The 26020-nt window shown below is 48.2% G+C and overlaps 12 protein-coding genes across 12 annotated transcripts; 7 read left to right on the forward strand and 5 right to left on the reverse strand.

The window, feature by feature from the left end:
* Positions 1–878: 878 nt before the first annotated feature.
* BHQ10_003830 (uncharacterized protein) lies at positions 879–5409 on the forward strand (the record flags this gene model as incomplete). The annotated part of the gene is made up of 15 exons (XM_040876130.1): positions 879–919; positions 970–1101; positions 1154–1242; positions 1292–1515; positions 1608–1823; positions 1869–2616; positions 2666–2751; positions 2799–2812; positions 2906–2942; positions 2991–3122; positions 3173–3226; positions 3279–3412; positions 3467–3495; positions 3549–3628; positions 4219–5409. 15 exons carry the CDS (start codon positions 879–881, stop codon positions 5407–5409), a joined length of 3207 nt encoding a protein of 1068 aa, XP_040732334.1.
* Positions 5410–5606: 197 nt separating this feature from the next.
* Positions 5607–6323, reverse strand: BHQ10_003831 (uncharacterized protein; the record flags this gene model as incomplete). Its single annotated transcript, XM_040876131.1, has 2 exons — positions 5607–5666; positions 5718–6323. 2 exons carry the CDS (start codon positions 6321–6323, stop codon positions 5607–5609), a joined length of 666 nt encoding a protein of 221 aa, XP_040732335.1.
* A 467-nt stretch (positions 6324–6790) lies between these two features.
* BHQ10_003832 (uncharacterized protein) lies at positions 6791–7488 on the forward strand (the record flags this gene model as incomplete). Its single annotated transcript, XM_040876132.1, has 5 exons — positions 6791–6825; positions 6888–6927; positions 6979–7008; positions 7094–7324; positions 7387–7488. The coding sequence occupies 5 exons, from the start codon at positions 6791–6793 to the stop codon at positions 7486–7488; spliced, it is 438 nt and encodes a 145-aa protein (XP_040732336.1).
* Positions 7489–7737: 249 nt separating this feature from the next.
* BHQ10_003833 (uncharacterized protein) lies at positions 7738–8709 on the reverse strand (the record flags this gene model as incomplete). Its single annotated transcript, XM_040876133.1, has 3 exons — positions 7738–8332; positions 8388–8512; positions 8575–8709. 3 exons carry the CDS (start codon positions 8707–8709, stop codon positions 7738–7740), a joined length of 855 nt encoding a protein of 284 aa, XP_040732337.1.
* A 270-nt stretch (positions 8710–8979) lies between these two features.
* BHQ10_003834 (uncharacterized protein) lies at positions 8980–10025 on the forward strand (the record flags this gene model as incomplete). Its single annotated transcript, XM_040876134.1, has 2 exons — positions 8980–9024; positions 9090–10025. The coding sequence occupies 2 exons, from the start codon at positions 8980–8982 to the stop codon at positions 10023–10025; spliced, it is 981 nt and encodes a 326-aa protein (XP_040732338.1).
* A 138-nt stretch (positions 10026–10163) lies between these two features.
* On the reverse strand, positions 10164–10903 carry BHQ10_003835 (uncharacterized protein; the record flags this gene model as incomplete). The annotated part of the gene is made up of 3 exons (XM_040876135.1): positions 10164–10186; positions 10233–10641; positions 10700–10903. The coding sequence occupies 3 exons, from the start codon at positions 10901–10903 to the stop codon at positions 10164–10166; spliced, it is 636 nt and encodes a 211-aa protein (XP_040732339.1).
* Positions 10904–11444: 541 nt separating this feature from the next.
* BHQ10_003836 (uncharacterized protein) lies at positions 11445–15702 on the reverse strand (the record flags this gene model as incomplete). The annotated part of the gene is made up of 8 exons (XM_040876136.1): positions 11445–11526; positions 11575–11904; positions 11953–13657; positions 14182–14778; positions 14832–15137; positions 15193–15324; positions 15387–15435; positions 15484–15702. 8 exons carry the CDS (start codon positions 15700–15702, stop codon positions 11445–11447), a joined length of 3420 nt encoding a protein of 1139 aa, XP_040732340.1.
* A 790-nt stretch (positions 15703–16492) lies between these two features.
* BHQ10_003837 (uncharacterized protein) lies at positions 16493–16879 on the forward strand (the record flags this gene model as incomplete). The annotated part of the gene is made up of 1 exon (XM_040876137.1): positions 16493–16879. One exon carries the CDS (start codon positions 16493–16495, stop codon positions 16877–16879), a length of 387 nt encoding a protein of 128 aa, XP_040732341.1.
* A 691-nt stretch (positions 16880–17570) lies between these two features.
* BHQ10_003838 (uncharacterized protein) lies at positions 17571–18209 on the forward strand (the record flags this gene model as incomplete). Its single annotated transcript, XM_040876138.1, has 2 exons — positions 17571–17840; positions 17913–18209. The coding sequence occupies 2 exons, from the start codon at positions 17571–17573 to the stop codon at positions 18207–18209; spliced, it is 567 nt and encodes a 188-aa protein (XP_040732342.1).
* Positions 18210–18399: 190 nt separating this feature from the next.
* BHQ10_003839 (uncharacterized protein) lies at positions 18400–21500 on the reverse strand (the record flags this gene model as incomplete). The annotated part of the gene is made up of 4 exons (XM_040876139.1): positions 18400–20824; positions 20873–20982; positions 21031–21327; positions 21375–21500. The coding sequence occupies 4 exons, from the start codon at positions 21498–21500 to the stop codon at positions 18400–18402; spliced, it is 2958 nt and encodes a 985-aa protein (XP_040732343.1).
* A 401-nt stretch (positions 21501–21901) lies between these two features.
* BHQ10_003840 (uncharacterized protein) lies at positions 21902–23571 on the forward strand (the record flags this gene model as incomplete). The annotated part of the gene is made up of 2 exons (XM_040876141.1): positions 21902–21916; positions 21970–23571. The coding sequence occupies 2 exons, from the start codon at positions 21902–21904 to the stop codon at positions 23569–23571; spliced, it is 1617 nt and encodes a 538-aa protein (XP_040732344.1).
* Positions 23572–23943: 372 nt separating this feature from the next.
* On the forward strand, positions 23944–25373 carry BHQ10_003841 (uncharacterized protein; the record flags this gene model as incomplete). The annotated part of the gene is made up of 3 exons (XM_040876142.1): positions 23944–24029; positions 24108–24266; positions 24326–25373. The coding sequence occupies 3 exons, from the start codon at positions 23944–23946 to the stop codon at positions 25371–25373; spliced, it is 1293 nt and encodes a 430-aa protein (XP_040732345.1).
* Positions 25374–26020: the final 647 nt, after the last annotated feature.

Here is a 26020-nt window from a genome sequence, read left to right on the forward strand (position 1 = left end):
AAGCCGGAAGCAGCTGCTACACTCTCACGCGCATCATGAAGACACTTGTCGTACAATGCGCTGCCTTTGGGGGTCACAGCCGCACCTCGTTGCTCAATATAGCACATAGCTGTATAGATATCCGTCTGGACAGAGCATACGCACCTTGAAGCCCCAATGTTTGCAATCTTCTCGTCTGTCATTAGCTTTGTTTTTAGAAATCGCAACTAGACTACGAGAAAAGTAATGAATAGAAATGGATTGCACTGTCCAAAAGCTACCAGTCCAGACTGACTCGTCCACAAGCCATGAATAAAGGCTTATCGGACCGTTATCTCGTCGGAAAAGCTGCTCCCCACGATTGCTCCACGGGAAACTGGTCGCCCAGAGGAGTATATACTAGACGGTGTGGATATCACGCGTGTGACAATGAGTCTGTGAGAATATCGGCTATATCTGATGCATCTCTACAGAGAACGTCCATCATGACTGAGAGCCCGAAATGCCATAGAATTGGCGAGCTGAACATGTCAGATGAAGCAATCAGAGGCTCGTAACGCGTCGGGCGGATATAGCCTTGAAAGCCTGGTTAGCTGGAGGTCCATGCCTGACAGGACTTTCAGAAAATTGGAAAGCCTGTATTCCGCGGCAGCCAATTAAGCTTCTCGTTGTCATTGAAATCTTCTTGATACTCATTTTGATGGGCAATTGAAGAAGTTAAGATGGGAACGCGGAAGGATGTGGAGATAAATCCGCGCTGGGGTCACATGACGTAAAATGATAAGACGACGACGCTTCTTTCCCTCTTTGAAACTCTGCAACATTCTCCAGAATACAGCTTCATCTACATCAACGTTCATTTGACTGTAGATACCTCAGCAGAGGCAAAGTGCGGCACAATGGGCCATTTCGTAACGGTTGCGACGTGCAACCTCAACCAGTGAGTCACTTCCCCTCATGTGGATCTCGCAAACACTGAACATCTCGCAGATGGGCTCTCGACTTTGAAGGCAATACACAGCGTATTATCGAGAGTATCCAGCAGGCCAAAGCGGCAGGAGCAAAGCTACGGGTTGGACCCGAGCTGGAAATTTGTGGATATGGGTGTCTTGATCATTTGCTGTATGTTCCCGTTGGCTGTGCGAATAAGTTACATAACTAAGTTTGACAATAGAGAGCAAGATTTGTTTCTAGCATGCTGGGAAATGCTGGAGAGGATTTTGACTGATGAGTCCTGCAATGATATTTTGCTAGACATTGGAAGTAAGAAAGCACAAGTGGTTTTGATGTTGTGAAGACTAATGTCTGAAAGTGCCCGTCCAGCACCGCAATGTTCGATACAATTGCCGAGTTATCTGCTTGAACGGCAAGATTCTTCTGATCCGGCCCAAAATGTTTCTTGCAAATGATGGCAACTACAGAGAGATGCGCCATTTTACTCCATGGTGCCAACCTCGAACTACCGAACAGTATCACCTTCCCCGACGCATTCAACGTCTACAGGGAGCAACGCATGTTACTTTTGGTGATGCAGTGGTATCTACTCCGGATACATGTATTGGTGCAGAAACATGTGTAGGCATTTTGATAAATCCTAGTCGAGATCTACTTAAGCTAACGCAAAACAGGAAGAGCTCTTCACACCCGATAGTCCACATACTCAGATGAGTCTTGATGGAGTGGAAGTCATTACCAACAGCAGTGGTTCTCACTTCACTCTGCGTAAGCTAGAAACTCGTCTAGCGCTCATTATGGAAGCAACCAGGAAGAATGGCGGTATCTACCTCTATGCCAATCAGCAAGGATGCGACGGTGATCGGTTGTACTATGACGGTTGTGCTATGGTATGTTCTCTTTGCCATTCTATGAATTGTATGCTAATTTTATAGATCATTGTCAACGGAACAATGGTAGCTCAAGGGACACAGTTCAGTTTGAACGATGTCGAAGTCGTGACAGCGACTATAGATCTTGAGGAAGTCCGTGCTTATCGCTGTTCTATGTCGAGAGCTTTCCAGGCAGCTCAGTCCAAAGCCAAATACGAGCGTATCCAGACTCCTTTCGAATTGAGCAGCGAGGAGGACGATCTAGACCTGACTCGTGGTCCAAGCATTCCTATTACCCCTCGTTACCACTCACCTGAAGAGGAAATCGCCCTCTGCTCTGGTTGCTATCTTTGGGATTACCTTCGAAGAAGCGGAGTTGCAGGTTACTTGGTGCCTCTTTCTGGAGGTATCGATTCATGCGCCACAGCGACTATTGTCTTTTCAATGTGTCGACTTGCCATTGAAGCAGTCAAGGCTGGTAATGCTCAGGTAATTGAAGATGTTAAACGGCTTGCAAAGTACTCGGACAAATTGCCAGAGACACCACAGGAGCTGTGCAACCAAATATTCCACACCATCTACATGGGGATGTCTCAGCAGTCGTCGAAGGAGACTCGTCAGCGAGCAAGGGACTTGTCGGAAGCTATTGGAAGTTATCATGTGAACTTAGACATTGATGAGGTTTACCATGCACAAAAAGCTCTTATCAAAACGACGCTAGGATTCGACCCGAAATTCAAAGTGGAGGGAGGATCACAAGCAGAGAACCTTATGCTACAGAACATTCAAGCGCGATCTAGAATGGTTACGGGTGGGTTAATCGGACTCAGTACTGCCTCACCGAAGCTAACAACCAACAGCGTATGAGTTTGCTCAAATCTTGCCCACGACACGAGGACGTCCTGGCGGCGGAGGTTTGTTGGTTCTTGGATCTGCCAATGTCGGCGTAAGTAATATGCTTTGCGATCACATTCATTCCACTAACGTTCCTAGGAATCCTTGCGAGGGTATGTTTCTGTCCTTCAATTTCAAAGAACATTCGCCACAAGTTTTCCAGTGGAAATCACCTGCATAACTGGTCACTGACTATGTTTACCCAGTTACCTCACAAAATATGACTGTTCAAGCGCGGATATTGTACGTTCTCAAGCCGCGTTGCTCTTGATATGTGAACTAACCGAATAGAACCCCATCGGAAGTATCGACAAATCCGACCTCAAACGATTTATTGCCTGGGCAGAAAGGGTGTACGACATCCCTTGTCTTCATGAATTTTTGACAGCCATTCCAACTGCAGAGCTCGAACCCATTACCGAGGTAAGTTAATATCGCGGAGATTGGGATTAGAACTTACTTACATGTTACAGAAATACGTTCAATCAGACGAGGCTGATATGGGTATGACATATGATGAACTGACAGTAAGTTGCATTGATAATATCAAACTGTATTGGACTAACAGCCTCGGCTTAGACCTTTGGTCGTTTACGAAAGGTCTACAAACTGGGTCCATATGGCATGTTTCAGAGACTCGTACATGAATGGGGCGAGGAAAGAGTACGAGAAGACGGAGATGAATGCCCAGCCTTGGAACCTCGTCAGATCGCGTATGTCGTCTACAAACGATGTTCTGTGGGATAATTCTACTAACATATCCACAGGGAAAAAGTCAAGCACTTTTTTCATTACTGTGAGTTCTATCCTTACTGGAAAATCAAGCACATACGGCTAATTAGTTACTAGATGCCATCAACCGCCATAAGATGACTACCCTAACACCATCTCTACACTGCAACGACTACTCACCAGACGATAACAGATTCGTAAGACCACCTGATGCCTGCGTGAAAGTGATATAGAGAATACTAACGATGCATAGGATCTCCGTCCGTTCCTGTATCCCTCATTCTGGAGGAGTTGGGGCTTCAAGAAGATTGACAAAGAGTTGGAAAATATCGAAAAAGCGAAGCAGAAGAGAGAACAAGCTAAAGCTTGATAGACTGTATGGCGGAAATTAGCCATCCAAATATACTAGCTAAATGCAAAAATCATGCATCTTGACATATACAATGCAATTTTGTAGGTGTAAATGGACGAGTATACGGATGCCTCAGTAGTGGGGCAGCCATTCCAGGCTCCACTCATCTTGGAGGAACATCCCCAAGTCTCCAACATTAACAACATCTTCAATTCGGGCGCTCTCATATATACATACTTGTCGAGTTTAAATTAGCTTGAAGATGCCTCCTTCAGCTCAAACAGTAAGTTCTTCTCCGCCTTTTGTGTATCTCGATCATCGAGATGTTATTTTCACCCCGCATTTCCTATCAGCAATTGCGTCACTTCTTCCGACAACAGACAAACACAAACACGAATGTAACTAAAATTACAACACCAGCTAACAAATTACCAGACAAAACTGCAATCAACTCTCCGCCTCCTCATCCCCCGTCTCCGCCTCCAACAAAAAAAAGACACCGCATCCTCCGTCGCTCAACGCCGGGAACTCGCCCAACTCCTCGAAAATGGCCGCGAAGCCTCCGCGCGCTACCGAGTCGAGAATGTCATCGCAACCGACATTGGCGTCGAAGTCATGGAGATGATAGAGCTGTACTGCGAACTGCTACTTGCGCGCACCATGGTGCTCGATCAACTCGCGTTTTCGGATAAAGGTGCTGAGGCACGGAATAAGGCGAAGGAGGAGCTCAATAGGCTGAATCTGGAGAAGAAGGGTGCGTCTGCAACATCGACGCCAGAGCCGAAGAAGAGTAGCGGATTTGGGTGGTTCTCAAGCAATAAATCGTCTACTACAGCAGCAGCAACAATTCCGGCGCAGCAACAGGAACAACCACAGGAACCCTCCACAACTACAGCCGCAGTGGATGAAAGCGACGACTTCAACGACGAAGCAAACAGCTACATAAACGTCGGCCTCGACGAAGCCGCAGTCGCAATCTTCTACTCTTGCCCACGCTTCCCGCGCGAAGTCAAGGAACTTACGACCCTGCGCCTGCTACTCATGGAGCGCTGGGGCAAAGAATTTGCAACTCTAGCACAGGACAATAAAGCCGCAATCAAGATCCCGGAACGACTTGTTAAAAAACTACGCGTAAAGCCGCCTTCGACGGAGTTGGTAGAGAGTTATTTGCGTGAAATCGCAAAGGCGTATAATGTTGCTTGGCCTGCAGGAGAGGAGGAGGAATTGGCGGAGGGGGATGTACCGGAAATGATGTCGACGGATGAAACGTCGCCTCCGCCGGGGTATGATGATAAAGACGACAACGACGATAAGGGTGATGTTGCAGCAGCGCCGCCGCATACGCCGCGTAAGAGTCTGGCGGATAATGTGCGTCGTGCGTCTGAGACGGATGAATTGTCGCGTGCCACGCCGCCGAGAGATATTGGGACACACGATGCGACGGGGAAGAGTCCTGTGAGTGTCGCAAAGCCGGGACCTTCTACAGACAATCCGGAGCCGAGGGTTAGGATTCCAGGAGAGACCGAGGGAAATAAACCCCGTCCTGGTGGGCCACAAAGAAAAGATAGTAAGGGCATACCGAATGTGGATGAGTTGTCGAAGAGGTTTGCTGCGTTGAAAAGGTAGATCTGGATGCGCTGGAAACACAACTGTCTATCATTTCATGTTGTATATATACCATATCACGAATGACTATAATGACTCAGTTTCAAGTTATCGTCTGTAAACTATCAGTCCTAAAAGATTATGTATCATCGCTTCATCTATCATTACTCGTAAGCTATGCTCGTATTGTCAAGCCATTCTTCAGCCAGAATCTGTCATCATTTGCGCCGCCAAAACGATCTCTTCTTCTTCAACCCAGGAGCCGGTGACTTCTCAGCCTATTAAAGTCAGCAAGAAACCCCAACCTTCAAGAAAGAATGAACACAAACCGGAATCTCAGGCACCGAAACAGGCGTCGAAGCAGCCACAGACGACGGCGCCGTCTCTCTACTTTGGAAACTGATTCTATCATCTCCACCTGGGCCAGCACTAGCACCAACGCTCTCCTCATCATCCATAAGTTCATCCTCCTCCATACCAGGATAATACCTCTCCGGATCCCCATTATACACAATCCACCACCCAATCTTCTCGCCCGGCGCAACCGCATCTCTAATCTCAGCAAGCGTCTGTCGCGCCTCGGACGAAATGGCATCATCCAAAAACCGCTGATCAATCTCCACACTCAACCCTTTCACCGGCCGCGCCGTATCCGGTAATATAGTCACACTATCCGCGACAAAGGCGTGCGGTTGACTCACTGCCGAATCCGTCATATCGAGCGGGTCGTATTGCTCTATCAGCTGCAAGTTTGGTAAGTGTCTAGAAGCGTTGGGATGGTTTTTGTGAATTGCGCCGAGAATTAGAGAGGAGGTGCGTTTGTTTTGGATGTATTCGGCAGAGGCATCGTCGAGGTTTTCGAGCACTATGAAGACGCGAATACTGGGGATGCCGCCGCGGGGCCAGCGGAAGCCATGGATTTTGTAGACGGGCATGTTCACTCGCGCTATAGTGGTTTGTCTTCACTCTGGTGGATCTGGAGGCATCGAGTACTGAATTGGGGAGATGCGATGTGATGTAGATCCACCTGATGGTGCTGTGCGGGGATCTTGTACGACAACCGAATTGATTGAAAGTACGAGCTAAAGCTCTACTATATACTCATTCATCGCATGGGGAGAATTGCATGTATTTCCGCCCCAATTGTGTATCACCCTCCGTAACTTCACCAAGAGACTAAAGTAAACAAACCTCACTGTTCTCCGAGGGCTCACGATAATTGGTCGATGCGGGCAATCACCAAGCGGTGACAGATGGCAGTATAATATGCCCGCCGCATTTACGGTGTTTCCCTACTTAGCTTCACCCTATAAGTCTGCTCGAGTTAATCAACTTTGAAGATATCAAGTTGTGATCGGTAGTCGAGCAGCGCCCGAGCTGTTCCTACCACAAAATACACGGGATGGTGCTCTCGTTTATACTCATTCAGAATCGGCAGTGAGTCCGACCCGACGAATTCCAGGGGGATGCGCGGGAACTGAGAACTGACATGGCAATAGAGGCAAGACGAGATTGGCGAAGTGGTACGCTCCATATAGTGTATGTCCATTCCTCAAGCTATATTAATTGCCAGCACTGACTCAATAACAGGACGATGAGAAAGTAAAACTCAAAGGCGAGGTGTGCACCCATTCCTTTGTCATCTTCTCCATCAAACATCATACTCGAATACCTTTGAACCCTCAACTAATACCTGACAAATTAGGTCCACCGCCTCGTCGCCCCCCGCGACCAGAAATACCAATCAAACTTCGTCGAATTCAAACGCAGCACCAAAATCGTCTACCGCCGCTACGCCGGACTGTTTTTCTGTGTCTGCGTCGACGCGAATGATAATGAGTTGGCATATCTAGAGGCGATTCATTTCTTTGTAGAAGTGCTAGATCAGTTCTTTGGAAATGTGTGTGAGTTGGATTTGGTATTTAATTTTTACAAGGTATTCAATCTTCTACTCCAGGGAGCGATGGGAGGATGTGGGCTGATCTAGGCGATGGATAGGTGTATGCGATTCTGGACGAGGTGTTTCTCGCGGGAGAGATCGAGGAGACGAGTAAGCAGGTTGTGTTGACGAGGTTGGAGCATCTGGACAAATTGGAGTGATCGTATTCCATGACGAACGGTTCCAGAGAGTGTCAATTTCATTCGGAGGCTGTTCATACCTCGTATATATTGCGTTTATGAAAAGCATGGATAAGGCATGGTGGGAGTTTGGCGTTGGTTATTACAAGTCTAGTGGCTTKGRTTATTTTTAGTCGAATACTACTAGTTCACACCATTTTCGGAGCTGCAAAGACAGTATCGTAGAATTATATACACGAAACGATTGAAAGAGATTTATAGCTAGATCATCTAAGCCTGGCTATATCCCTTTTTCCACGCAGCATTGAACGTCTCCTTATCAACCGCAAACTGCTCAATGTAATCCCTCTCTAGATCATGCGCTCTTTTACCGAGCAACACCAAACTATGAAGCGGTTTTCCCATATCCACTTCCGTCAACTCCTTCAATGTTCCCGCGACGAGTTTCTGATCGGGAGCTCCCACACGCGCAGCGCCAATGGCAAGACTATCAGGTCCATAGACACCCTCCTGTCTCTCCTCTTCAGTCTCCAGCATCTGACTCGCGCACTGCGCAACAGTCATGTATCGCGGCGGTTCGTAAATCTTTCGTCCGCGCGCCATGTTTTCGAGCGATTGTTCTTTGACTTTGATGTCTAGCAGAACGAGAGTGTGCAGTCCCAGCTGCGCATTTTCTTTGACGCGGTCGTAGTACGAGGATGGTTTCCAGGTTTCGGTGAAGAAGACCATGCTGACGGTCTGACCAAAGTTGTAGAGTTGTAGGCCTGTGCAGCCGATGGCGGACATGATGGAGGCGTTAGGGATGGTTTTGGTGGGAATGCCGAGTTCGCGGGCTCGGAGGACGAGGTCTGTGTGTGTCGTTGCTCTAGAATACTATGAGAAAGGATACAAAACCATTGAGTATAATGGAAGGGAAATACCCAAATGGATCCCCGACAACTAAAAACGCAACATCGACCTCTTTGGCATTTTCGAGAATATCGTCGCTGCCCGTCTCGACGAGTTCACGGTCTGCGACAATCACAGGACGGCCATAGTACGCTTCCTACTAATTGATCAAACCGTTAGCCATTGCTCTGCTCAGTGATCAAGGTGAGGATAATTCACTAGCTTCTCCTTCTCGACCAGCAAGATACTCGTATAAGCTTCGAGATAGACCCTCGAAGCGGACTTGACAACCTCCAGTCCGCGGACTGTTATGTCTTTTTCGTCTGCGAGACCGAGACCAACGAGGTACAGCATTTTGACTTGATTCTTGTGGTTGTAGGACCGGAATCGAAAGATCCCCGCTCCCCGCCAAAAAATAATTAAGCTCATTCCCTTGGTCGGAGTAATAATTTCCCGGCGCAGTCGAGGTCCACTCTTTCCGGTGCTAACGTCGCGATAGTCTCAGACGTACTTCATCTACTTCACACGCATAGCATACGAGGCTTTGGGCTTGTTATTGTTCATTGTTACTGTTTCCACTTAGCGATACTGGCGATATAGTTTATATAACAGATTACTATCAATATGGCCGGAGAACGTGCTCCCAAGTACCGGCAGGAGATCCAGCAGGTAAGCCCTAGTCTCTACGCACAGCAGCGCCTTCACATCTCGAGACGTTACTAAGTATGATACAGATGATGTTCGTCTCTGGAGAAACCGCCGAGCCATCTCAAGAAACAACTACCCTTATCGAAGAAATCGTCCGCCAACAAGTCGTTGAAATGCTCACTCGCAGCACCGCCCTGGCAACCCGCCGCGGAAACCGATCAATATCAACCGACGACCTGATCTTTCTAATCCGACACGACAAAGCCAAAGTCAGCCGCCTCAGAACTTTCTTATCGTGGAAAGACGTCCGCAAAAACGTCAAGGACTCGGATGACAAGGCCGGTGCAGATGCCGCCGATTTCGCGGCTGGCGACGATCCGCTCGCGGGCGCTGGTGTAGCTGGCCCCCAGGATATGGCCGCAAAACCGAAAAATAAACGTGCCAAAGTCGGGTTACCGTGGGACATTAACAGTTTTTATTCCGTGCAAGCACCGGAGCGAGAGGATGAGGAGGACGAAGAAGAGGAAGAACAGAATTATGCTACGCTACAACGTCTCGCAACCGCCGACGAACGGACGAAGAATATGACGAGAGAGGAATATGTGTTCTGGTCGGACTGTCGACAGGCGTCTTTTACATTTCGGAAGGGTAAACGATTCCGTGAATGGGCTGGATTCGGAATTGTGACTGAGTCGAAACCTAATGATGATATTGTCGATATTTTGGGGTTCTTGACGTTTGAGATTGTGCAAACGCTAACCGAGGAAGCGCTCAAAGTGAAAGAGCGCGAAGATCGTGAAAAGAAAGGTAGAGGAGGGGCGGATTCTGATGCAGGCGATAATCCGAAGAAGAGGAAACGTGAGACGGGACTGTTTGATCCTCCGGAAGAAGGGAGGACGCCGATTGAGCCGAGACATATTCGAGAGGCGTTTAGGAAGTTGCAAGCGACGCCGCAGAAGAATGTCGCTATGTTGTTACATGATGGGCGTGTTCCTGCGCGGTTTCCTATTCGGTTGGTTTGATCTCGTTGATTATTCTTACGTGTGGAGGTTTTGGATGGCGTTAGCTTTGGATTAATTGGAGATACCCTTGACGACTATTGCAGTGTGAAATGAATATTATTAAAATCATACTATTATCATTCTATCAAATCCGCTCGATTACTCGGGGTGAGTGCGGCGCCCTAAAACAGTTAGCAATTTCTCAAGCTAATCTTGGTCCATACTCACATTCAGCCAACTCCTCGGTACTGATCTCACGAATCTTGTTAATCGGCGGCACATCTCCCGTCGTAACCGCCTTCCCAATCTCCACAGCTCTCCCAATCATGCCCTTGCGCGGCGTAACGTGCACCGCCCACTTGGACTCGACTCTAATAACACCAATTCGTGGATCTCCCGGCCCACCATCATGCACCCCATCGCCCAAATCGCCTAGCCAGGCCTTGAGCGCGGGAGAATAGAATTTCTCAACGGCATCTTTGCCAGATAGCACAGATGCGGTTCCCGAGATGGAGGCCCAGCCGCCCGATACGACGTCGAGGAAGGACATGCTTGTCTCTGTGGGGTGGACGGTGAGGTCCAAAGTTTTGCCGGAGAAGAGGTTCGTGTGGAAGATTAGGTCGACGCCGCCGTTTTCCTTTGGTCAATTAGATCATGTCTTCCGATATGAAAAAGAGAAGGGAATGGTGGCATACAGTCCCGGCCAGTGCCATGGCGCGCGAAGAGAGCAGCTCGCTGTCCGAGGCCTTGGTCGTGAGCATGCCGTATTTGATGTCCTTGATGAACTTGACCAGATCCTCTATCTTCTCTTGCACCGGGGCATGGAGATCGTAATTCTTTTCCTTGTAGGGGTCGGCGGGCTTGTTGCCGGAGCTGGTGGAGATCTGTGACGAAGCCATGTTTATTGCTTTGTTTGGAATGTATGTGATTGAGACTAGAGAATCAAGTAGGAGAGGATAGTCTTATATTCTTCCAGCGAGGTACCAAGGTCCACATGACGTAGCGATCACTGATCCCTGAGGATACTAACAGCAAGGATAGAACAGTTGTTCCGATCGAGTAACTGACCCGACTGGTAGGACAGACAGCTTTTTGGTGCAGGAAAGATGATGTATCTGACAGATGAAGTCGCCATGACGTAGCTCTTGGCAGCAGGACCTGTTCTCCGGAAAATTGCCTAAACGGGTAATTTGGAAAACATTCGATTTGCAGGAATTTACAAATTTGTATAAATTTGCAGTCTCAGTTATATACGTGGCATGAAATTATGAACGATCTGGATGTATCATCGAAAAGGATGGTGGTGGTGGATAGAGTTACAACCGTCTAGCCCTAACTCCGCCTGACTCTCCTTGTTCAATGTAATCTCATTTAGCAGAAATTCCACATGAGATACACCAATTGGTCAGGGAAGCTCATTCCTAATCCACGACATTCTTCTCAAGGGATTCCAAAAACAGTCGCCGCCAACGAAAAGATAATCCAAACAGCCGTGAGCGGCCCAAGATAAGGAGGACAGTATCTAGCCCAGTTAGCATCAAATAGCTTTAAACTCGTATATAACACATACTCTTCGGAACTGAGAATGACAAACCCACTCCAAAACAACCACTGCGCAAGCCAGAGCAGACCCATGCCGAGAGTCAAAGCCGCATACAGTCCAATAGAGGTCTGATGCGAAGCCCAGCGATTCTGACTTGTGGACGAAAAGGTGCCATACGTCGATCTATTGTTTCTTATCGATAGAATTTCTCCTGGGTCCATACACTCGATTATGCAAAAATGGATCGCCTTTTCCCCGAATCGTGTGTAACGCTCCCGAACCTGGGCCATAATTCCCTCTGCAAACGTTGATATGCCCTTTCCATCTCTCTGCGGTTTGGCGGCTGGTGATTCAAGGCTAGGAATCCCGGTCATTCGATTCATTCTCTGTGTAGCCCTCACTAACAGAGCGAGCACCATGCCCACAATCACAAGCCACATAAGTGCTCCATGATACATCATTCTGGCGATCCAGACTCTTTCCGCATTTTCCAAACCTCCTCCAAAGTAGAACCTGTGTTCTATGCCATATTTCACGGTCGTGATCATATAATAGGATGAGAAACCCTGGAGAATGAATTCAGCAAATAAACAAGCCCCAACAGCAGACAAATTTATCGCCTCAAATGGTTGTGCACCAAGAAACAGAATCAAGAACCAGGAAAGCAGTCGAGGCACTGTACTCCAGAGGAGCATTAGTTGAGTCACGGGTGCGTCTTCGTAGCCACGAGTTGCTTGGACTCCAAGGGCGTTGATATAGTTTGCAATTATTTGGCATACAGCGATTGAAAGACCCCTGGAATACCAAGAGCGCGGTTGCCAGCGGTGCGCAAGACGACGTAAGCCATATCTATGGTTGTGCATTACTGCAAATAATGTAGCACAGTTGACTAGAGCAAGACTTCCAAGATTCCATCCATTTGAAGGACAGTCTCCCTTTGTTTCGGATGACTCGACAGTCCATCTCCACGGAATGATGTCCCGAGAAGTAGGAGCAGCTAATAGACGCCAATCATTAGGCAGACCATGCCAGTCCTCCACATCACCACAGATATCGTGCAGCCACTTGACATACTCGATTCGGGTCTCAAATACATGACACAAACCTCCGCAGGAATCGTAGCTGATGTTGTGGCAGAAGCAAGCCCTCTGAACTGCCGGCTGGATCTTGCTGCAATATCCATCTGCGTCGAGCTCACAGGCTTCGGCTGCACAGTGGCCAGGAAGCGAAGTCAGTTGCTGCGGCATGTCCGTCACACACGAAGGCCACTGCCAGTTTTTGAGAGGAATATATCCAAAGTCTGTTGTTTGGATTGTGTCTGTCCAGTTTTTGGTCAAGGATGAGGATCCGCAGGTCGCATTAATCCACAGTCGCTCTCTTGTCAAGTCTAATTGGTGAGACCTCGAACATGGTTCGTCATCTGGGTCTATAGCAAAGAAGCTGCAAAAGCAGTCTTTATCAAAGTAACTGCCATCGTGAATATCATGTCCGGTCAGATCATATCCAACGGTCTCAAAGCCCAGAGGGATCATAGACTGTTGTGATTCATTGTACTCCCAAGAAGGATCGTCATTCCCCGTATTTTGAGTCGAGCCGGTGAACATACACGACGCCATTACATGCTCATACGCCTCTTTTGACTGAGTAGCGACGGACTCGGTCAAACACGTCGGCGCATAATGAACCACGTCAAGATCCGCATAACCCTCCACCAGAGAAGCCGGTGACAAATTTTGCAACTCATTCGCATCACCAACATCAACAAGCCACGTCCGGCTCGTCACATTCCAAATCCACGCGTACAGCTGCGCTTTGCTAAGCACCGATCTACTACAGTATGGCAGATAAGCTTCCAGCAGATCCGGGGAGAACTCGGTACTGAGACAGCTGAGTTCAGTCAGCCATTGGTGATGGATACAGATGAAGGCAAAACTATAGGTGCACTGTTTGCTAGTGCATGCTGTCATGGCTGCCAGCCAGGTGGAATGGTCCTGCTGGGCTATGCATTGTGGCATGGGAGCTAGATCCTCGGGGTTGATCCAGCCGTTGTAATTGTTTAAGATATGGCTTTCCTCGTCGGTCTCGATAATGGGGGGATCGTAGGTAAATTCTGCGAGGCTAGGTTTAATATCGAGATGTATAGAGATTTGGGATGTTGTACCTGTCGCGATTGCCCTGTGAAGTCCTGCTATCAACAGCAGAAGCCAAGCACAGTCAACTTTCATCTTTGCGATTTTCTTTCACTTTGTCCTGTTCATGAATCTAATTGTCGTCTTGAATTTGAGGATACTTGGTCAAGTCATCAGATCACCGTGAGTTTCTAGATAAAGAAAGGCAGAGCAAGGCAGAGAGGGGCAGAGAGGAAGGCAGACAAGATGCGGCGCTGCGGCGGCTACATGGCTATTGTGCTGTGCAACGCGATATCATCCAATCAAATAATTATTCTCTTCTCAGTATTTTCCCCTCTTATCAAAATCCTTACATTTAGTAGTGATCATCCAAAAGTCTTGTACAAAAATTGCAGCGCCGCTTGCCTATCCTGGCCCTGCCCTCTCTTCTGTATTCTCTCTCGACTCTCCAGCAACCTGCCTCTTACTTCTTTCCATGTCATTTCAGCGTTCCTTTCAATACTACTTAGACTATCTAAGATTCTGATATCAACTAGTTGACCCCCTTCTTTCCTAACCACCCCATCCACAATCACCGTCTGAATATCGCTAACGCCAGCATGCATCACCACCGCCGCAACAGCATCCTCCTCAGCCGCACACACCATCCCCGGCGATGAAGCATCAAAAACAACTATATCAGCCCGTTTACCGACCTCAATACTCCCAATCTGATCCTGCATATTAATCGCCTTCGCGCCCTGGATTGTGCCAAGGTTAAACGCCTCTTCGACTTTGATTTTGATGCTAGGATACTTCCCCTCGGCCATGGCTTGACTGTTCTCCGCGGCTCGGGCGGACTGCATGCCCATCCTGAGTTGCGTGAGGAGATCACTTGAATTGTTGGAATGACAATCCACTCCAATCGATGCATGCGATTTGAGGTCGTTCCTGAAAGCGACGCTTTCGCCGAGAATCATTTGCATTTCTGTCTCGGGTGTGGCGGAGATGTGTGCCCCTTTTGAAGTCAAGAGAGCGGCGTCGGATTCAGAGATGCCGTTGGCATGCGAGAAGAGGATTGATGCGTCCAAGAGGCCATATTCGGAGAGGAGGTTGACGGAGTCTTTGCCATTATCAGTTCTCCTATTTTATGGATGTAGGTGGTTGAGGACATACTTTTCATTGAATGAGCGAGAAAATGAGTCGTCATCAATTTTACGCCTAGCTCGCGGGCTTTCTCCCAGAGTCGTATAACTTGTTCCTTGGGAAGCTGAAATTGATCAAATCCCAAGCCCAAAGTGACACGCCCGTCACCGTACGGCGTGGATTTGGCGAGTGAGGCGAGTGTATCATACCACCAGTCCGGAATTAAAGTGTCGTCGTACTCGACTGCCGAGGACCAGCTTTTGATACGCCAGATGGAGCTGTAGCAGAAGATTGAGCGCAGACCGGAAGATGTGGTCGCGCGGATGGCTTCGGTTGCTGCCTTCATGTAAGTATGATAAGTATAAAACTCAAGAGAAGAGAAGGGGAGTACCATGGTCAGGGGAATAAGTCATGTGTGCATGGTCAACGACTGTGGTTACACCTGCATTGATGCTTTGGAGACAGCCTGCTAGTTGACCCCAGAATATGTCTTCGGGTGAGTAGTTATAGGATTGGACGTTCCCTGTACTCATTAACATTGAACGGTTGAACGGTTGTTTTACGGATAAGAAGATAAAAAGGTACCTGAGACCATGTAATCCATAAAACTCTCGTCACTGTGTCTTCCTTTCAACTATGCTTGTCAACTCATTTAGCTCCTGAAAGTCTCTAGAGGTCATACTTGAGTCTGCCACATATGGTGGTGCGTATCAATGAACCCGGGGGATATGATCTTGTCGGTGCAGTCTATTACCCTGCTCTCCCCTGTAAGTTCGAGGCCCTGCCCGATATGATGGATTGTGTTTCCGACGATGAGAACATCGTGGTTCTTGAGAACAACGACTTTATCACCATCGTGAGATAGAACAGTACCATTTTGGAGGAGAATTCTGTTGGCCATGTTGTGATATCAGATATTCTGAAGGAGCTTGGCTTGCAGTAGAAATTGAGTGAGAGATGAAAAAGAATCAAGACACTTGGATTCCGAGAACACTTATATACCTGTTACCACGACGTACCCATGATATCTACATACAATGGAACTGATCGGAGATAACACATCTCACCTTAGTGCCGGGCATATCACAACCTCCACAAACTCCGTCCACTCATCGACAATTTTGGTGTATGCAAAACAAGGGATTTGATGTTGACGAGACGCTGATATTTAAGGGCTACGGTAAAGATCTTGCGCGGCACGGACATAACCCTCTCTAAAACCCGTCAATTTATTTTCTTGTTTATTATTATAAATGATGTAGCCATTCAGACTCTGGCGTGCGGCTGCATATATCTTAATGCATTAAATTATGCCCTGATTTCCTGATGTGCTGGTAGAACTTCGTAAGATTAGGTAGGGATGGACTCCGTAATGTCTTCCATATATGGTCGGATATAACCCATATATGTAAAAGTCCTTCATTGGGCGAATGTAGACTTTTGGACAAAGGCTGCTGCATATGCCCTCGACTGAGAGACCATGCTGGACTGCTCCATCATGATTGGAGTCTCAATATTGCTGCTAGTAATTCGGATTTTCGACCAAGGATCGACCTGCCCTGAGGTCAGCCAGCACGAAACTATTCCAGTCAGATCTCACATACATCCTAACCACCTGCCAAATAGCCATCCAAAACAGAAGCAAGAACCCATATATCAGTACTAAACCATCGTCAGCCGTTTGATTCAGAATGCAGACTGTCAGGATACAAACCTTCATCCCTGATCCCCCTCAACACCCACCGGGGCATAATCTCTTTCCTCTTACAACTCTTCCCATCCACCACAAGACACCCCTTCCCACCAGATTTACACTCGAGATGCCTCCTTCTCCTTTCCATAATCTTTCTCACAGTCTTGCTCCTACAAAACGACGCATCCGTCCTCAACGAGCAATCCTCGTTGCGCGGACACTCGAGTTTATGCTCAAATCGCCAGAGCAGCCAGTCAATCTTGGAGTGGACGCCAGTGTATACGACGGCATAGAAGTGGCGGTTGGTATGTTTGAGGGCGAGCGCGTCTGGGTAGGAGAGGTAGGAGGATATGTGCATGTGGAGTTCGGTGGGGAGGGATGTTAGATTTGTGGTTGTGGTCATTTTGGTGTGTTTTTTGTACGATTGAGACTGGGATGGAATGAGGACGTTGCTAGGTCTGAGGTTGACTATTGCTGTTGTTTTCACCTCTCGAGTATTGCTGCTGCCTGTGTTCTAGCGCCGTTGTCGCTGTTGATATTCAATTCGACTAACATGTTCAATTGAAAAGTGCCGGCTGTATTTATTTATATGCAATAGGCAATAGCATTCAAGCTAGTAGATTGAGTTAGGCTGTGATTTATTAGTCCTTGGGGCTCATTCCTTGAGGTCTGAGTTCTGAGGTGAGGCTGTGATGTGGATCTAGATTGGTTGGCGTTAGTCTCAAAAAGCAATGGCTGATTTTGGAGATAGAAGCTTGTTTATGCAGTAAGTATATCTCAGCGACAGATAAAGCAAGGTGAGCCTGTACGAATGATTCATGGGATCGAAGACCTTTTCAATACGTTGATCGGTATCATGGTTATTAGTTATGCGTCGTTGTTCGTTGAGATGCCTGAGGATGCCTGAAAACGGCGATAAAAGATAAAGCTTCTCCACCCGCCACAACTTTCTTCAACATCACCACCATAACGACAACCACCTATTCACAGCTACCTGACTTGACGGTCCTCTAAAAAAAAAAATAAGCGGTAGAATCAAACAGATCGGGAAAAGAAAACAAAAAGCAAAAAGCAAAATGGCAGACAAACGCTCCGCCTACGGCACCGCCTCCTCCGACACCGACTTCCGCAAAACCTGGAATCGCGAAGAATACGCCCAGCGCGCCGCCGACCGCGAAGCAGCCTCCAAAGCCGAATCCAAAGCGCGGTACGAAGCCAAGCTCGCCGGCAAAAAATGGCACGCGCCTGTCGACTTTAGCACCTTGGAAGCAACCTCTTCGCGCGTGTCGAGGCTCGATGTCGCGAGTATGGTGGGCAAAACCACCATGGTCCCTGCCGGTGCGGCTGTGGGTAAAAGGGGAAGAGGAGCGGGATTTTATTGTTCAGATTGCGATTTGACGTTTAAGGATAATATACAGCTTGTGGAGCATCTCAATAGTAAGCAGCATTTGATTGCGATAGGGGAGAGTGGGGAGGTGAAGAGAGCGAGTGTGGAGGATGTGAGGATGAGGTTGAGGTGGTTGGCGCACAAGAAACGGGAGAAGGAGAAGGAGGATAAGAGGGCTTTTAATCTGGATCTTGGCGCGAGAATCAAAGACATCGAGGAGCAGGATGCGAAGGAGAGAGAGGAAAGGAGAGCGAAGAGAAGGGAGAAGAGGAGGGCTGTGAAGCAGGAGGAGGATGATTGGGAGGGGAGATTGGGGATTATTGCGTAGACTACTTGTGCCGGCGATTACGTGTTTGTTAAAAGTTTAGGATACCCATGGCGTTAGGTTGTTTACATTCAAAAGGAGTTAGGTTTGTGTACAACTAATTGCAACCAGTCGAACAACTCCATACATATATCCAAGGAGACTCCGTCAATAATCCCGCCAACGCCATTAATGCTAAATCACAGCGACGTCATCACTCAATGCATTCAATACCCTCCAGCGCCCTCATAGCTCGGCCGCCTTCACGTTCGAAAATACTTATCAGTCGTTCGCATTCCCGTCGGAGTCGCTCCTCGCCGCTTTTGGCATTAAAGTATATCCATTCCTCGACCGTCATCTTTTTCTCAGGGCTCGTCAGAATTTCTTTGAGGTTGCCTTGATTGAGAGTAAAGTCACGGTTTTCTAAGTCACCGAAACTCCTTAGAAGCTCTTCAATGTCCATCGGCTCCCACGTCCGGGTCGACGTCAAGTATCCCTCTTGACGCTTAGACGGAGACGGTGTAGTGGCTGCTAGGATACGAGAGGCAGGKGGTTTCGACGGAGAGAGAATAGGGGGTCTGGCTGATCGCGGTCGTGTGGATGGTGGTTGATTCTCAGCGTCGGATGCTTGCGGTGATGGAGATGGCGTTCTTTCTTGTGCTGTGGAATGCGTATTGTTGGGCGACGGGCGCTGAGGTGAGGAATTTATAACAGACTCGATAAAGCTTTGTGCACGATGCTTGTCTTTCGGCAAGTCACTATACCTTTGAGTGTTCTTAGCAGGCACCTGGGCCTTCTTAGTCTGTTGCTCGTACTTAGGCTGCTCTGATAGTTCATCGGGTTGAATAGATCGCTGTTTCGAAGGCCGTCCCCGCTTTGACTTGGCTTCAACCGCTGGTTTTTCTTCAGAAACCTCTTGGGCTTCTTTAGTAGGTCGACCACGTTTCGCTTTGATGGGTTGTTCTACTGGTTCCTCTTGTGCTGCGGGTGCAGAGTTTTCTCGCGCATCCATGATCACAGAAGCCTCCTGGGCTTCTTTGGTAGGCCGTCCACGTTTTGCTTTGACAGGCTGCTCGACTAGATCCTCTTGTGCTGAAACGGGTGCAGCATCTTCTTGCTCGTCCATAACCATAGAGTCATCTTTAGTCTCTTGCGACTTACGGTTTGATCGGCGTTTCGACTCTCGCCGTTGAGGTTTTGGAGCTTCAGCAATAGTCTCGTGAGATTCAGTAGTCTCGGCCTGCTGATCATCCATGACGACGTCACTCTCCTTCCTCTTGGAAGCGGCCGGCTTTTTGCCTTTGGTGGCTTTCTTGCCATGCTTTTTGGTTGGCTGTTTGTCGATGGTCTCGTCTATTTCAAGCTGGCGGTCCCGCACGTCGATTTCAACAGCAACGACTGAGCTTTGCCGTACGACAGGGTCAACTTCCATCATGGCCTTTGAGACTTCCTCCTCAGCTGGTTGTTCCTGAACCTTGCGCTTTGGCTGTGAAGTGCGCTTTGGTTTCGACTTTACGAGCTCAATTGTCTCCTCGCCCTCGGGCTCTGGTTCTAGTTCAAGTTCCGGCTCAGGCTCGTGCTCGACTTCTTGTTCATTTCCAGGTTCAGGCTCAAGTTCAGGCTCGGGCTCAGGCTCGGGTTCGGGCTCGGGTTCAGGTTCAGGTTCAGGTACTTTTTCCTTCTTTGATCTCTTTGCAGGAGCTTTTCGCTTTGGTTGTTTCTTCTGCTTCGGCTCCGGGACAATCTCGATAATCGAGTCTTCCGGAGCCGGTCCTTGTGCCTCTTGCGCGTCCTGGGTTTTTTCACGCTCATAGTGCGATTCCGATGGAGCCTTTATAGATGTGGATACTGATTGCTGTCGGAATCGTGCACTTTCCCGCTCTTCGTCTTTGTAGTGGAACTCGAAAGGTTCCGTATCTTCCATATTGCGAGCTAGATCGGCTTCGATGGCTGCCTCAAGTACCGAATCATCTGGGATCCTGCTCTGCGCAGCCTTCCCAGATAAGGATGCTGTTGATACCTTTCGCGTTCGGGTTGATGCAGCTTTTTGAGTTCCCTTGCGGCCTTTCTTGGGCATCACAGGAGAAGTAGCCACTTCTAATGGAGCGTCCTCTAAAACAGAAGACTGTACATCTTCAGGCTGTTGAGACACGCTACGACGAAGTTCCGTAGCTCGCCTCTTGGGTGATGGTTCTAAATCTACAACAGGATCTGTCAATGTCATGGCAGACATTTCCTGTACAACCGCTTCGCTGGCTCGTTTTTTCCCTCTCGTAGCACGTTTAGGCTTCTCTGGCTCAGGTGCCTGTACCTCAACCGGCTCGGGTTCCGCATCTTCAATGACTTCCATAGGTTCATCTTTCTTCGTTTTCTTGGCGCGTGATTTGGTAGTCTTTTTCGTGGCCTTTGCTTTCTTAGTTGATTGAGATTTGACTGTTGACTGAGACATGATGCTAACATCCATCATATCGTCATCAATTGTCGGGGCCTCTGAGGCTGCGGTCATTACCGACTGTGTCGAAAGTCGCGACGCCTTTGAAGCACGAGGTTTTTTGGCGCGAGTATTCTTCTTGGTTGGTTTTGCGGGTAGAGCGAAGACAAAGAAGGAGCAATCCGATGAGCGGCGGTGGTGTTCCTCACTGTTCAGCTTAGTTAGTGCACATTATATAGGAAGTCACGTTACTTACAACGGGTCGTCTGCTTCTTCCCACCCATCCAAGGACAGTTTGCAGTAAGGGCAACTAGCCAAGTCTGGACTTTCCTCATTAGGGCAGAAGTACCACCCGGCCTCGACCATCTAACTCGATCAGTAAACAGACAGAGATTTGCAGTGAATTGGTCAAACCTTTTCCGATTGACAGACCCAGCCGCGTTTTCCTTCGTGCGGCCATCCGACMCCAAATGTTGCTCTGCGAGCCTCAACAATCGTGGAACTGGTAGGGTCTACAATTTCGGCGGGATTCGAAGTTTTCGACTGAATATCCATGATAATTGCCCAGCCACAATCAGGTGCATGCTTCAAATGTTCTGTCACAGGGTCATCTCCCTCTTCCCAGCCATCTAGTGCTCGACCGCAGAGGAAACACATCGTGTTGTCAGGATTAGTGTCGTATGGTTGGAAGTAGAAACCTGCGTGAGCCAGCTGCCATTTGTCAGCTAAAATAATACGAAGAGTTTCAGCTAGCCCACCTGCTCTGGTGATGGCGACTCCCAAACCCATCTTTGAGGCTGAATGTTTCTTGAACTGGACGTTCTCGAGTTGATGGCTGGCACGACAGAGTCGAAGCTCGCGAGACGAGCGGCGAAGGTCTCCATGTCGATGATGAAAAAGCTTTTTTGTATCCTAACACATGTCGCAGTTGATGGAGGTATATAAATGTGCGAGGGACATAGATAATGGCGCGCTTGAGGTTCAAAATAGTGAAGTTTGAGAGTGTTTATGTTGATGCGCGCTCTCGGCCGCTAAACGCGCCGGCGAATACGTCTGCACGTGACTTGGCTTGAAGCGGGCGATTTTCCGGGGCCAGACGGAATTGCGCCTACGTCAACACCATTAAGCTACACACTTACAACATTCATGTTTAATATTGACAATCTATACGGAGTACACTTTACAACAATTCATTCTTTATCCTTAGTCACATCATGATCTAGCATTGTTCTGTTTAATACTACTCTCCATTCCCTCCACGACGCTCGTTTCTGCGACTTTCAACATGCGACAACTTTCGGTAAGCTTCACGCATTGTTAACCGAGGACTTTCGCTAACAATTCACGTCGCAGACCAAGACCGTCCGATTGCGACGCACATTTCCTATACAATCGTCTACGTACTCGAGATCAATAACAGTTTCGATATACAATGCGAGTTATTCAACTCACTATCCCTTCCGGGCACGTACCCGAAGTCTACACACATCCTACGAAAAACCGCACACGAATCTACATATAATCAATGACTTCGGAACACACCCATCGCTTCCTACTCCTCGAAGCGCTACGTCTATAGGCAAATCGCCTAATTTCTCGAGCTCGGCTTTCCTGCAGAAAGAACTGGCGGATTGGGAAGACAATCCGGACCTGTCTATCTCGAAGTTTTCGGAACTGCCGTCCAAAAACTTTGGAGTCAATCAGCACATGGTCATCAATGAAGAATTCAAAGAGGCTCTCCGACAAATCCTTTGGAGATTCCGCGCTCCCATCAGATATGCGTTCGCGTACGGCTCAGGAGTTTTCACGCAGACAGCAGCGGCAAACTCGGAATCGGACCCTGGCCACCCTGCACCACCGCAGGCGATCCGGAATGTTCAACAAGGAAAAGGAAAGATGATTGATTTTATATTCGGCGTATCGCATACACAACACTGGCATTCTCTCAACTTACAAGAGCATCGCGACCACTACTCTGCGCTCGGTGCGCTTGGGTCTGGTGCAGTTTCGGCGGTGCAAGATAAATGGGGAGCTGGCGTCTACTTTAACCCCTTCGTGACGGTCAATGGTACGCTCATTAAGTACGGCGTGGTGAACATTGACACCCTGTGTAGAGATCTTAGTCAATGGGATACCATGTACCTTGCTGGGCGTCTACACAAACCGGTGAAGATTCTTCGCGATCATCCGCGAGTTCGAGTGGCGAACCAAGTCAATTTGCTTTCAGCATTGCGCGTCGCCCTGCTCATGCTGCCTGATCATTTCACTGAACAAGAGCTATATACCACTATTGCTGGACTCAGTTATATGGGCGATCCTCGCATGACTGTTTCTGCGGAGGATCCTAACAAAGTCAGGAATATCGTCACGGGTCAGATGGATTATTTTCGACGTCTCTATGCACCTTTGATTGAGAATCTGCCAAACTGCGACTTCGACGATCCTCGCTGCTCCCAGTCAGACTGGATCGATGACCCGTCGGCGAATGTCAAGTTGACTCAGGACATGGATCCAGTGAAACGAGGAAACATGGTACGACGACTACCCAAGTCGTTCCGAGAAAAGCTGTACTTTCAATATCAAAGCCGGTACCAGATACCACGATCAGAATTCCTTGAAATGATGCAGAAAACAAGCGATGAGGACCCTGAGCGCATCCACCGACGACAAGGAGGAGCCTTTGAGCAACGTATTGCGGCTGATGGGAGCCTCAAGGAAGAGCTACAACACACGATTACAAAGACTATCCGATGGCCAGCGACTATGCAGACCATTAAAAGTGCTCTCACAGCAGGTGTCGGCAGGGCGTGGACATATGTTGCCGAAAAGCGAAAGAAGCACATCAATTCAAAGAAGAATAATCAGAATGAATCCGAGCCTTCTACCAAGACCGAAACTCCCGAAAAACCGACACAAGAACCGGAGAAGGTCACAGAAAAGCCCAAAAGTGATTAAAACACCTTCTTTTGAGGAAATTTCTTTTGTTTATGAAAAAAGATAGAGCATCGACGGCGTTCATTGCATTGTAGGCTCGGGCCTATGATTATGTATATATACACAGGATTAGATAAGTACAGCAAGCTGTACCATGACTATATTACATCTACACAGATATTCATGAAAACCTGTCATTAAGGTACAAGAAATAAAAAAATTTAAAATGCCATCGAGTTAGAAACCTATGACTCAGTACTTCTTGTATGAAAATGAGTCAGGTATGTCATGGAATGTTCCCCACCGCGCGCCGACTCCAACAAATATTTCGTTTCCATTCATCTTCTCTCTTCCCTCTTCTCAATCTCACACCAATCCCTCACAACAATCACAATGGCGTCTCAAAACAGACCATTCAATCTGTCGAAATGCGCGCGACCAAATATTTTGAAATTGCACCCTTACCGATGTGCCAGAGAGTATGTCGCAACTCCTCCGATCTTGCTCCGATGGCGGGGAAGTTGATATAGCCCAAGCTAAATTTTTTACCTCTACAGTGATTACAAAGATGACGGGACCAATATCCTACTCGACGCCAATGAAAATGCCTACGGACCGGGTCTGTTACTGAACAAAGATGGGAATATTGAAGGTACAGCCCAGGACGGTTCTGCGCCGCAAATTGATTTTCTGGGATTGAATCGGTATCCTGATCCGTGAGTCACCCTCCTTCACCGTCACGATGAATTACTAAAGAATGGGGATTGGGGTGTAGTCACCAAGTCGACCTGAAGCAACTAATTTGCAACCTCCGCAACACGAAAGTCCACACCCAAAAAGAACTCACACCTGAGAATTTGTTCGTCGGCGTCGGCTCCGATGAGGCAATTGACACCCTGTTGCGATGTTTCTGTGTGCCTGGGCAGGATAAGATCCTCACCTGCCCGCCGACATATGGCATGTACGCCGTCAGCGCTGACGTGAACGATGTCGGAGTCGTAAAAGTGCCGCTTGACGTGGAGAATGGGTTCTCGCTACAACCCGACAAAATCAACTCAGCGCTATCGGCCGACGAGAGGATAAAGATTGTATATATCTGTTCACCGGGCAACCCCACCGCGAACCTAATAGCGAAAGAAGATATCCAAAAAGTCCTCGAACACCCAACGTGGAACGGCGTCGTGGTCGTGGACGAAGCATACATTGACTTTGCGCCTGAGGGCTCGAGTCTCGCGGAATGGGTCAATGAGTGGCCCAACCTGGTGGTCATGCAGACCCTCAGCAAAGCATTCGGTCTTGCCGGTATTCGTCTGGGAACGGCGTTTGCGAGTGCGGAGATTGCGACGTTGTTTAATAGTATGAAGTCGCCGTATAACATTCCCAGTCCGACGAGTGTGATTGCTCAAGCGGCGTTTGCGCCGGCGAATTTGATGGTGATGCGTGAGAATCGTGCGAAGATCATTGAGCAGCGTGATCGACTGTTAAAAGAAATGCCGCAGATTCCGGGTGTTGGACGCTTCCTCGGTGGTCAAGCGTCCAATTTCCTGCTTGTTGAGATGCTGAATAAGGATGGGAAACCGGATAATACCGTTGCGCTGGCTGCGTATGAGGCCATGGCGGAGAAGAAGGGCGTCGTCGTAAGATTTAGAGGCAAGGAGTATGGATGTGAGGGTTGTTTGAGGATTACGGTGGGCACAGAAGAGGAGGTGACGAGGTTCTTGAAGGAGTTGAGGGATGTTTTGGGCAATCTGCACGCGAATACGCCGATTGTATCGTCGAAGGAAGAGCAGAAGGAGCTTGAGGCTAGTGAGGTTGTTGCATGAATTGGTTGAATAACAGTTAATAGATTGGGCGGGGCCTTCAAAGTTGGATTTAGGAGTCTCAAAATAGAATTTCATTTGGGGTTACGATACTATGCTGGTACCTTTACGTAGAAGTACTTAGCTTCGACACTCGAGCGACCGCCGAAAGGTGCGATATTCCCAGCTAGTTACTAATAACTCAAATCCATGATGACCTCAATGACAGTATCAAACCCAATCTATCTAATTCGCAAAGCCGGCGCTCAGAAACAGCGCCGACATTTTACAGCTCATACTATGAATATACGTAAAATTGAAAGTCGAGCGGTGAAATGCTCAAGTCACCACAAACCCTCCTTTTTGGAGGTCATGATTGGCACCAGCAACCCAACCCTTGTCGCGCGTAACCAATCCTGTGCGTGGCTAGATATGCAAGCGAAGAGTCTAGAAGGGAGAAGCGGTGTCTAGACTTTCTTTTTTTAATTGGATACACAGATGGTATTTATTTTTTGTATCCTTGCAAGTTTGGAGGGGTCGGGCTATCGGGTTAGTTCTGGGTGATGGCGAGGGTGATGGTGATGCATGCATAGATTGTGCATATCACCAGGCATAGGCTGCGATAGGCCGAAGACATTTGAATATCACCTACAAATTCATGAATCGCATGT

Source organism: Talaromyces amestolkiae, assembly GCF_001896365.1.
Source record: "Talaromyces amestolkiae strain CIB chromosome Unknown scaffold6.1, whole genome shotgun sequence".
Classification (NCBI taxonomy): domain Eukaryota; kingdom Fungi; phylum Ascomycota; class Eurotiomycetes; order Eurotiales; family Trichocomaceae; genus Talaromyces; species Talaromyces amestolkiae.